At 41.7% G+C, this 12,762-nt stretch overlaps 2 protein-coding genes across 5 annotated transcripts in view; one reads left to right on the top strand and one right to left on the bottom strand.

The window, feature by feature from the left end:
• The window catches only part of CACNB2 (calcium voltage-gated channel auxiliary subunit beta 2), a 411,167-nt gene that overhangs the window by 354,285 nt on the left and 44,120 nt on the right, over positions 1 to 12,762 (bottom strand). The gene's annotated exons all lie outside the window — the stretch shown is intronic.
• Positions 7,287 to 7,898, top strand: LOC101112243 (cytosolic iron-sulfur assembly component 2A-like). Its single transcript, XM_042230604.2, has one exon. It carries the CDS (start codon positions 7,307 to 7,309, stop codon positions 7,787 to 7,789), a length of 483 nt encoding a protein of 160 aa, XP_042086538.1. The 5' UTR covers positions 7,287 to 7,306; the 3' UTR covers positions 7,790 to 7,898.

Here is a 12,762-nt window from a genome sequence, read left to right as displayed (position 1 = left end):
AGCTGAGTATGCAAGGAAAGATGTATCCATCAGGGTACCACTCACACATCCTCATTCTGCTTTCTGATCATCTCTGCCCATCTGTTGCCAGCCTTCCGTCAAGGTAAAAGATGTATTTCCACTTTCCTTTCTGTTTTCCAAATGCAAGCTACTCTGACATCAGTACTATTTCAGTTAGTATATAAAAACAAGTACCCTGCTAGAAACTGTGTCCAAAACAGCCCGAGATGCCAGAACAAATTCATTCCTTTCAACATTTCCAGGGCAACAGCAAACCCAAGATGACCTTCTGGGTACCTTTTGCCAAAATGCACTATAGCCCAGCTCAAATCAACGCTCACCACAAGCAGCTGAGCTCACCATATACATGTAATTTAAATAACATGTTTCCCATCTGCAAGACCTTTGAATACAATTTAAGGGAACTGGTTTGGTGAATAAAGTTTAAGTTGAACAAAATCAAGCTACCCAGGGACTCTCTTAAAGTTAGTTGGCTGTAACCTTGAAAAGGGTGACTTCTTAAGAGCATGTCAATGAAATCTCCATTAAAAAAAAAAAAAATTCCACTTGAGGACCATTCCACAAACTACATAAACGGTACTCCTCAGAACTGTCAAAGTCATCAGAAACAAGGTCAAGTCTGAAAGACTGTCACAGCGATGATGCGCCTAAGGCAAGATAACGACTGAACAGAATGTAGTGTTCTGGATGGGATCCTGGAAGAGAAAGAGAACACTGAGGCAATCTAAATAAAAGATGGACTCGAGCTGGTGATGATGTATCCGTACTGGTTCACTAATATGGTAGTGAGCATATCATCCTGACTGAAAATCTCAGTGGGGTTTCCCAGGTAGCACCAGTGGTAAAGAACCCACCTGCTAATGCAGGTTAGATGTGAGAGATTCGGTTTCGATCCCTGAGTTGGCAAGATCCCCTGCAGGAGGGCATGGCAATCCACTCCACTCTTCTTGCCTAGAAAATTCCATGGACAGAGGAGCCTGGCAGGCTACAGTCCATGGAGTCACACAGAGCTGGACACAACTGAAGTGACTTAGCTCACAAGATCTGAGTACCCAGGTGACGTGGTGGTGGTCACGTGAGAACTCTGCATACCGCATTCACAGCAATTCTGTAAATCTAAAACTATCTTAAAACAAAAAGTGAACAAAAGCTTTTAGTTTCCTTCAGTGTTGTGAACCTACGTGCTTAATTCTTCCCCAAACCCTGAAGCCTCAGCAGTAAAATCTAGGTTTGCCATCATTTCAGGAAACTTGCCTTTCTCCTGCAGCTTTCAACAGAATGCAATTAACCTCAACACCTATAAACTGAACACCTGCTCCAGGCCTGGCACGGGGATAGGTTGACAGTGACAATTAAGATGGTTAAGATAAAATCCATGCTTTCCTCAAAAATGAGTGCAACACCCAAATAACCAACCCCTAAGGAAGCATGTCGTACGAAATAATAGCTAACATTAGCTGAGCACTATTTCAAGCATTTTTCATGGATGAGCTCTCTTTAGTGTCTTGACAGCCCTATGAAGCAGGTACTGTAACTGTATCACCCCCACAGACGGGCACTGAGTGCCCTAGAGGAGTTAAGTAAGTCTCCCCAGGGTCCAGACCTAGTGAATGACAGAGCAAGTCTTTAATGTGGGGAGTTTGGGAAGGTGTTTGAACTCCTAATCCCTGTACCACACAGCCTTCTAGAGGCAACTGGAGGGCCATGTCTAGGAAAATCCCCCACATGTGGAAAGTTTCCACTGATGGGATAGCATTTCAAGTGAAATTTTTTTTGAAGTGTAGTTGACGTACAATGTTGTATTGATTTCTGCTGTAAAGCAAAGTGACTCATATATATATATTCTTTTTACATATATATATGTTCTTTTTCTTATTCTTTTCCACTATGATTCATTCCAGGATACTGAATATAGTTCCCTGTGCTATACAGTAGGACCTTGTTTATCCATCCTAAATGTAATAGTTTGCATATGCTAACCAAAACTCCCAGGCCAACCCTCCACCCCAACCCTTGGCAATCACACATCCATTCACTATGTCTGTGAGCCTGTTTCTGTTTCGTAGACAGGCTTATTTGGTAATAGATTCTGCATATAAGTTATATCATCTGCATAAGTTATATCATATCTGTCTGAAAGACAAATACCATATATCTATTATTAGCATGATAATCTCTAATTGCATCCATGCTGCCACAAATGGCATTATTTTGTTCTTTTTATGACTGAGCAGCTTTCCATGGTATATATGCACTACATCTTCTTTATCCATTCATCTGTCAGTGGACCCTTGGATTGTTTCCGTGTCTTAGCAGTTGTAAATAGTACTGCTATGAACATAGGAGTCAAGTGGACTTTAAATGTCCAGTAGGATTTCCTTAAATGCTTAAAAGGACAGGATACAGAGAGGGGACAGGAAAGCCTGCTAGTGGCTGCTTGTTCGGCTGCCAGCCAGGGAACCAGGACTTGATGCAGGCAGGGCCCGGAACACTTTACAGAGAACCTCTCGCCAAGCCCTTACAACTCCGTGGTGTGTGCGGAGGTGCTGGTATCTACAGTTTACAGAGGAGAGAAGAGACACTCAAAAATTCTCTCCACCATCAGATAACATTTTGCTGGATTCAAACATAGGTCTGTCCAGACACACAAACTCTCAACTACCTTGCTCTCTGTCTCTTATTAGTGAAAAAAAGGAAACGATACTGCAATTCTGTTTGTGCACTGTTTTCTCAACTCCTATACACACGTGTTACAATCATATGTCTTTGAACGTATGTGAGTAAGAGATAAGACAAAGGGATTTGGACAGAAAGACTCCAAGATATCAGTAATGGTTACAACTCTAAGTGGAGGAAATGATGAATAATTTTTTATTTTCTTCCTGAAACGTTATTAGACTTTTCTCACATTTTCTATTATGAGGGTGTGTTACATGGATGCTTAGGAAAAAAAGCAATATAGCAAATTATGACGTGTTTGGAAAGTTTGTTTCCAAAGTTTGGAAAGTTTGCTACAAAATATTATCTGATTCTCTCTGTAATAGCATTTTTTATATCTTGGCCCATTTTATTCTTTTTTATTTTACTTTTTGGCTATGTGGCAAGCGGGATCTTTGTTCCCTGTGAAAGTCACTCAGTCATGTCTGACCCTGTGTGACCCCATGGACTATACAGTCCATATAATTCTCCAGGCCAGAATACTGGAGTGGGTAGCCTTTCCCTTCTCCAGGGGGTCTTCCCAACCCAGGGGTCGAATCCAGGTCTCCCGCATTGCAGGCAGATTCTTTACCAGCTGAGCCACCAGAGAAGCCCAAGAATACTAAAATGGGTAGCCCATTCTTTCTCCAGCAGATCTTCCTGACCCAGGAATTGAACCAGGGTCTCCTGCATTGCAGGTGAACTCTTTACCAACTGAGCTACCAGGGAAGCCCTGACCAGGGACTGAATCTGCGCCCCTGCAGTTGAAGTGCAGAGTCTGAACCACTGGACAGGTGGGGAAATCTGACTCTTGACTTCTTAATATGTCTACCTATTCTACCTGAGTTTCAAAACCAGTAAACAAGCACTCCAGACCAAGTGGGTCAAAGAGAAGGCAGCCCATGGTCTACTCAGAGTAGGCTGCTCCCCCAGTCACCCAGTGGACCCCTACTAGCTTCCTACTATCTGCCACTCACCCATAGATCTATTCTGTGATACTAAAATCAGCCTATAAAGTGGTGTAATCACTATGATAACAGTATGGAGGTTCCTTAAAAAACTAAAAATAGAGCTACCATATGATCCAACAAGGCATATATCTAGAAAAGATGCAAACTCTAATTCAAAAAGATAACTGCACCCTAATGTTCACAGCAGCACTATTCACAACAGCCAAGACATGGAAACAACCTGAATGTCCATCAACAGATAAAGAGATAAGGAAGATGTGGTGATATATACAATGGAGTATTACTCAGCCATAAAAAACAATGCCATCTGCAGCAACATGGATGGACCTAGAGATGATCATACTAAATGAAGTAAGTCACAGAAAGACAAATATATGGTATCATTTATATGGGGAATCTAAAAGAAAATGACACAAATGAATTTACTTACCAAATAGACTCAAACTTATGTTTATCAAAGGGAAAAGTGGGGAGGGAAAAATTGGAAATTTGAGATTAACAGATATACACTACTATAAATAAACGAGGACCTACTATATAGCACAGGGAAGTACATTTGGTATCTTATAATAAAGTATAAGGAAAAAATCTGAAAAAGAACATATCTGAATCTGTTTGCTGTACACCTGAAACTAACACCATTGTAAATTAACTATACTTAAATTTTAAAAAAGGGAAAAAATAAAATCAGCCTGTATGAAAAAAGGCAAGCAGTGTGCTGTAAGAATGCCCACAGAGGTCACTAGGTTTTCTTAGGGTTCACTTCGCTGCTCTTAAAGTTAACCTCACATTTCAAAACTTTGACTTGTGGCCTTATGACAAAAGAGCGTTGAAAATCGGTTATTTTCTCTAAAGCCTAAAACTTAGCCGAGTGTAAGTACTGTCAGCAAAATTACCCAGTGCCACAAAGGAAAAAAGGTTTAAAACCAAAGTTCTGGGCTTATATATACTCACTATTAGGATTATGTTTACTGACTGTGAGAATCCCTTATAGTCTCTAATAGGAGGGAAGCTTTGTGGGAGACAAGAAGAGACTGAGATGAGGTCAAACCTGGTGCTTAGTAAGATGGAGAATTTAAAGGACAAGATGACCCTGGGATGCCAGGCACAGAGGCAGAAGAAAAGGGAAATGGACCCCAAAGATACATTTGGTCTCTTTTTTCAGCTTGGCTAAAACCCTTAATATGACTTCTTAAGGAAAAGAGTGCCTTGGCTCCATTTTCTTTTATTTCTCTCAGTTTTTAGGATTTGATTAGCACCTGCTCTGTGCCAGACTTATAGTTTATATTACCCCTGCCCCTCATAAATGCCCTGTGAGGGATCGATATAATTTTCCCATTTTGCAGAAGGCTAAAGTGGAGATTGGGGAGGGTGACCTTTACAACATCACCAGCTTCGTGACTACAGGACCCAAGATGAAAGGCTAGTCTTATCTGGCCTGTGATCTTTCCATGACATCACCCTGCCTGCCCTGGCATCATTCTGGGCAATCACTGGCCTCAGTGAAAACATCCAGGCCTCTGGTAATGAGAGGGAATTTGTGGTACTGTCCACCTCCAAAAGGAACAAATGACCATCTAGGGCCACTGACAGCAGTACTGTTATCTGGGATGAGGCCTCTGCCACTCATGGACGACTCTTATCCCTGTGTGGACTCTGCCTCATGCCTTGTCTACACCACCTGTGGTTTCAGTGAAGCTGGAGTAATGTGTCTTGTCACTCCATCCCCGTTACATTTCTGTGTTGGCAAAATGTACTATCACTCTTCTCCCTGCAGAATGAAGAAGGCAAATGAGGCTACTAGGTTTCCCAACTACAGTCTTATATGGCTTCGGAGCTCTCCCTTGCATAAATACACACTGATACGCTAACTCAGAAGCCAAGAAAAGACACTATAAATAGCCCTGGTTCCAGCCAGTAGAGGAAGCCGACCCCGTAGTCATGCCAACTTGTACATACAAGCATAGGGATGGAATCTTCAGGATGCGTCTTTTCTTAGAGCCTCATCTCTACCCAAGGAGTATACCATGGAGAGCATCATTTGCCAATGATGAGCCAAAGGTGGATGTGTGTGTGTTTTGTTTTAAGACCCCTGGAGGGGAAATGCAGCTTGGATGACTCATCTGAATGCAAAGAGTTTTAAAGTCCTTCTTTCCTGGTAAAGTACCTCTTAAACATAAGCACACACATGTTTATTAATAAGCAAAAGAAAATAACCAATAGCCAAGAAGCCATCAGGAAAACATGTAAGGCCCAAACTCAAACATAAATGGTTCAGCTCAAGTCCTTGGGAGAAACTGAGTTCTGTCTTTAAAAATTCACTGATATGAGTTTCACTTTGTTCAAAGATGTCAAACCATTTGAAAGAAAGGAGGTAAATATGCATGGCTCACTATGGGATGTTCTGATATCAAAAAAGGTATATCTGAGCCCAAACATCAAGGTTTCATTCAGCAGGAGTGAGCACTCATGTTAGAGACCAAGTGGAAAGGAGGTGGCAGTGTAGGGAAAGGACTGTGAAAAGAAAGACGGGTGATGCCAGTTCACTGTGGATGCGCTGATCAGATCACCCCACTGTGATCCAGAGGCACAGAGGACACTCCTTAAAGGTTGTCGGATAAATATCAATTTTCCACAACAATTTACAAGATAGCAAAGGCTACCGTCCAAGCTCTTTACAAGCTTTCTCACTCCAGACCTCACAATGCTATCATGTTTTCTGACATTCTGCTAAAAGGAGGTGAAGTGAAAAATTGAAGTCCCTGGTAGTTTATTTCCTGGTAATTACATTGCAATGGAAATGCTGGCAGTTATTCCATCAGTAGGAACCCATTTGAAAGTAAAGCCTAGAAATCAACGATTTGTTCCTGTGCATGTCTCTCTAGAACACAGAGATGCCAGAAGGTCACTGTCTCTCTCTCTATAGAGTGAAGAGTCTGATGCTACTCTGTAATTTGGTCAGTCCCTCGCCTCCTTCCCCATGGTCCTTGAAACACCCAAGCAGTCCCCCAGGGATCCACTACCAGCCCTACTCGGCACCACTTCCCTGTGGCTCAAAGGTTCTCAGAGTTTCAAATAGACTTGCTAATGGTGGCTCCTTCTAAGTCCCCATCCCCATGGCAACACCGAGGCCAGTCCTTTTCAACTTCAGAAGCAGGAGGCAATACAAGCAGAAAGGCTGATTCAGATTTCTCATCTGAATTTCTGCTAGCCTTCCATCTAAAGGATCTATGCACTCTCACCCCCAATATTCTCACCTTTAGCCCAAGTTGTTTCTATCAGTCATGCTAAATGAAACAATAAAAGGAGAAAGATCCCTCCACCCCCATCAATATATTTTTGGGGACCTTATCTTACCCTGATGAAATAAAAATAAAATGCATTGAAAAAGAAGAGATTCTGTTGGTCAATCAGATCCTTGAGAACGTAACCTCTGATTAATTCCTCTGATTTTCAGTGTCTGGCATGTATTTAAATGATGATAAGCAGGCACTAAAAAGATATTTAATAAAAGTTTCCTGAATGAGAATAAATCTCAGAAGTTTCATTATCACTTAAGCTTTTAAAAAAGACTAATAAGGGGATGGGACAGTTGCCAGGGATGGCGGAACGTAAGGATGGAGCGGGTGTCCGGACTACTCTCTTGGACGCTGAGCAGATTCCTGTGGCTCTCGGGCCTCTCTGAGCGGGGAGCTGCCCGGCAGCCCCGGATCATGGAAGAGAAAGCGCTAGAAGTTTATGATTTGATTCGAACCATCCGGGATCCAGAGAAGCCCAATACTTTAGAAGGACTGGAAGTGGTAACGGAAAGTTGTGTGGAGGTTCAGGAGATTAATGAAGACGACTATTTGGTTATTATAAGGTTCACGCCAACGGTACCTCATTGCTCTTTGGCGACTCTTATTGGGCTGTGCTTAAGAGTAAAACTTCATTGGTGTTTACCGTTTAAACATAAGTTGGAAATCTACATTTCTGAAGGAACCCACTCAACAGAGGAAGATATCAACAAGCAGATAAATGACAAAGAGCGAGTGGCAGCTGCCATGGAGAACCCCAACTTACGGGAAATCGTGGAACAGTGTGTCCTGGAACCTGACTGATAGCTGTTTTAGAGCCACTGAAGTATAATCGTTTGATATATTTGTTTAAAGTCTTTGTAAAATGTAAAAGATTCATGTTTAATATATAGGTGATTTGTACCTCAGAGCATTTTTTTAAATGATGATTTCCAAGCAAGATTTAATTATCAGGTAGTACTTAGTTTGTTCAATGTCTAACATTCTCAGGATTTGTAACCCTTAAATGATCAGACAAAAATATTTTCTAGTTATTGTGTGTAAGATGAGTTGCTATTTTTCTGATGCCCATTCTGATGCTTTTCATGTCAAAATATTTACTGTGCCCAAGTGTATTCATTTTAAACCATTACTCTGTAAAATAAATAAAACAGAGATGATTCTTGTACACACACACACACACACAAGACTAATAAGGTATGCTTAATGCTTAAAGAACCATGTGAAATGATTTAAAAATCACTAGGAATTGCTTGTGGAGGGACTGATTCCTTCATCAGTGTTTGAAATAGTGCCCAATGCAGAGTAGGCCCTCAATAAATGTGCCCTGACTTTGTGACAAAGATCAAGACCTCAATCCCTAGAAAACACACACAGCATCCCCACAGTATCCCAGTTCAACTCTGCAACCTCAATAAGAATCACTGAACAATGGAGAGGGACGAGGACGAGCATGCGTCCCCTGGGAATCTGAGATGAGGGATGGGGTACTACATCTTACCGTCACTCAGGTATCTTGTCCTCCCAGGATGGTTACCCTGCTCTGTTAGATGGGCGTTTAGCTTCAAACACACACACAGTATGCCTCCAAAGTACAAGCCGGCTACTTTCTGAATACCAGACGAATTCAACGCTACATTGAATTGTATATCTTGAGTTAACCAAAAAGTTCATTTGGGTTTGTCCATATGGAAAAACCCGAATGAACTTTTTGGGCCAACACAATACATTCTGTATTTTAGAGGGGATTTGTAGAACTCTAAAGGGTTTCACGGGAAATAGATGGGAAACCAGTGGAAACAGTGTCAGACTTTATTTTGGGGGGCTCCAAAATCACGGCAGATGGTAATTGCAGCCATGAAATTAAAAGACGCTTACTCCTTGGAAGAAAAGTTATGACCAACCTAGATAGCATATTGAAAAGTAGAGACACTGCTTTGCCAACAAAGGTCCGTCTAGTCAAGGCTATGGTTTTTCCAGTGGTCACGTATGAATGTGAGAGTTGGACTGTGAAGAAAGCTGAGCGCCGAAGAATTGATGCTTTTGATCTGTGGTGTTGGAGAAGACTCTTGAGAGTCCCTTGGACTGCAAGGAGATCCAACCAATCCATCCTAAAGGAGATCAGTCCTGGGTGTTCTTTGGAAGGAATGATGCTAAAGCTGAAACTCCAGTACTTTGGCCACCTCATGTGAAGAGTTGACTCACTGGAAAAGACACTGATGCTGGGAGGGATTGGGGGCAGGAGGAGAAGGGGACGACAGAGGATGAGATGGCTGGATGGCATCACTGACTCGATGGACATGAGTTTGAGTGAACTCCGGGAGTTGGCAATGGACAGGGAGGCTGCGATTCATGGGGTCGGAAAGAGTCAGATATGACTGAGCGACTGAACTGACTGACTGAACTGAAAGGGTACTTCTGCTTCTGTATTTTTTTCTTCACTGAATGTCTTTACAGCCTAAATCCCAGGTACAAGGAGACCACAATGTGAGTGAAATGCCTTTCCCCCATCACTGTCTAAAGTGGAGGGTATCTCCCTCACCCACCTCTACACCCTTCTCACTGTCATTGGCATCAAACTCTGGGATTCTTCGTTGTTGTTCAGTCGCTAAGTCGTGTCTGACTCTTTGCAACCCCGTGAACTGCAGCACACCAGACTTCTCTGTCTTCGCTATCTAAGTTTGCTCAAACTCATGTTTGTTGAGTCAGTGATGTCATCCAACCGTCTCATCCTCTGTCACCCCTTCTCCTCTTCCCCTCAATTTTTCCCAGCATCAGGGTCTTTTCCAATAAGTTGGCTCTTTGCATCAGGTGGCCAAAGGATTGGAGATTCAGCATCAGTCCTTCCAATGAATATTCAAGGTTGATTTCCTTTAGGACTGACTGGTTTGATCTCCTTGCAGTCCAAGGGACTCTCAAGAGTCTTCTCCAGCACCACAGTTCGAAAGCATCGATTCTTTGGTGCTCAGCCTTCTTTACGGTCCAACTCTCACATCCATACATGAGTACTAGAAAAACCACAGCTTTGACTAGACGGACCTTTGTCAGCAAAGTGATGTCTCTGCTAAGCCCCACTCATCCGCTCCCTGTTTTCTCTTATTTCCCCCTTGCTCTCCCCCTCTGTCCCCTGAAACTCTAGGCTGAAGTAGACAGACTGCCCATATCCCTCTCCTGTTAAGCTGAAATGGACCCAGGCTTCTCTGAGTTACAGCTACTCCTAGGGGACCCTCTCTACCACAGCCCCCTCAAATGGAGAAGGCAGTTCTTGACCATCTGTCTCCAACCTCTAAATGCGAACTCCTTTATCTGGTGATTTATCTGTTTACCCTTTCCTTCAACCCACCTTTCCACACTTGCCTGTCATGGATTTTTAGTGCCCCCTGAAGGCCAGGTAAAAGATTCCTCCCGATTCTACAGAAACCAAGCTTCTCCCTCTGCCATGTGTGCATCTCCTGGTCGCTGCTCCTAGAATGCCCTTCCTTTCCCACCGTCAGTGGATCACATGGAATTTCTTCTGCAATCCTTTTGTGATTCCCTAGTAAGAACATAATCTTCCTCCCCCAAAAGAACACAGTCTTCCAATACTCAGCTCCTGAAGCACATTATTTCCCTCTTTAAGACACGCCCACTCTCTTCTACTGAACACAGTGTGCATATTTTAGCTCCTCTGGAAATCTGTAAGCTTCCAGGGATCAGAGACCAAATCGAGCAGTGTCCTCTGGTGGGTATTGGGTGGCAGGTCATTGTCACTTCCCCTCACAATCACTGAGGCTTTCTCTTTCCTCACCCTATGCTATGAAACCAAATACGAGGACACTCACAATAATTACTCTTAAATAATAAGCTGAGTGAACACTATGTGGTCATGAATCAATGTGCAGTTTTCCTTGGCATACAAGGAATGACTGATGAAGACATAAAAGGCGTCCTCATCTCTAATGTGCTGAATTCAGAACTCAATCCAGTCTCAGTGCTAAAGTGTCTGCTGCAAGTAGAACAGCAAGAACTTGCTCCTCACTCTAGGTTTCTCCTGCAAAAGCACAAAATGTGTTTGTTTTCTACTGGACAACACACAGTTGAGGGCAGAGCAAGGGCAGATGGCTCTGAATTTAAAATCAAGAAGACTGTAGCTCCTAGTCTCCTGGCAATGCCTCTGTACATGTACTGATGTGTGTGTCTGTGTGTGTGGAGAGATTCCCAAAGGCTTAGCAAACAGGAACCCTAACTTTAACAAAATGACCACTCCTCCTAAAACATCTGGTCCTAAATGCTGATTTGACATTTCAATCATTCTCATTATTTCTTCAAAAGGGAAGGAGGAAGAGGGATAAATTAGGAATTTGGGATTAACATATACACACTACTACATACAAAATAGATAACAAACAAGGACTTACTGTATACAACAGGGAACTCTACTCAATATCTTGTGTTGATAATAACCTATAATGGAAGAGACCATAAAAAAGAATATATATACAAAACTGAATCACTTTGCTGCATACTTGAAGCTGACACAACATTGTATACCAACTGTATTTCATTTAAAAATTTTAGAAATTTGGCTAGTCAGCATTTCCCTCCCAATAGGGTCTTGTTCTTAAATCCTTTTATGTAAATCTATAGAATCTTTGAATTAATAATAGCTTTATTCTGACCCAGTCCTTTGACTTGCATCCAACTTGCTCATCTAATATGCAACTAAGTCAACTGATTGATAGAAGGTAAGCTATATATACATTCTTTTTTACATTCTCTTCCATTTTAGGTCATTATCAGTACAAGATACTGAGTGGAGTTCCCTTGTTATCTGTTTTATATATCATAGTGTGTATATGTCAATCCCAAACTCCTAATTTATCCTTCTTCCTTCCTTCCCCTTTGGTAACCATAAGTTTGTTTTCTACGTTTGTAATTCTATGTTGTAATTAAGTTGATTTGTATCATTGTTTTAGATCCCACATGTAAGTGATATCATATATTTGTCTTTCTTTGACTTATTTCACTGAGTATGACAATCTCTAGGTCCATCCATGTTGCTACAAATGTACCAAATAATTGTATGACATCAATGTTATAACACTCTTCATTTTGACTTCTGTTCCTAAATTTAAGTCTTGAAACAAAAGTTAAAAGTTTTGATTTTTTAAGATGAATTTGTTTTTTTTAAACATTTTCATTAGCCCAATGAAAAAATCTAAAGGCCACGCTCTATGAGTCTAAATTATATTTAAATTTGGAGTAATGTTAGAAAGAACAGCTATCTGTTTCATATACTTGAGGAAAACAATAAAGCAAATCTGAAATCAGAAATAAGTCTTTCAACCTCCCCATTTTCAAAGGTGCTAAATTTTTATTCTCTAAAATAATGGTCAAATTAAACAAAGGTAAGGTATGGCCACTCCAGTACTCTTGCCTAGAAAATCTCATGGACTGAGGAGCTTGGTAGGCTGCAGTCCATGGGGTCGCTACTAGTCAGACACAACTGAGCGACTTCATTTTCACTTTTCACTTTCACGCATTGGAGAAGAAAATGGCAACCCACTGCAGTGTTCTTGCCTGGAGAATCCCAGGGACGGGGGAGCCTGGTGGGCTGCTGTCTATGGGGTCACACAGAGTTGGACACGACTGAAGCGACTTAGCAGTAGCAGCAGCAGCAAGGTATATTTTCAAAGCAGTTAAAAGGTAACTTATAGAACAGAAACTTTATTCAGTGGCTATTATAGAACAATCTCTTTCACTTTCTTTAAGTGTCTAACACTAAACTTCTAATCAAA

Source organism: Ovis aries, chromosome 13 (assembly GCF_016772045.2).
Source record: "Ovis aries strain OAR_USU_Benz2616 breed Rambouillet chromosome 13, ARS-UI_Ramb_v3.0, whole genome shotgun sequence".
Classification (NCBI taxonomy): Eukaryota; Metazoa; Chordata; class Mammalia; order Artiodactyla; family Bovidae; genus Ovis; species Ovis aries.
This window is presented reverse-complemented; position numbering and strand designations above follow the sequence as displayed.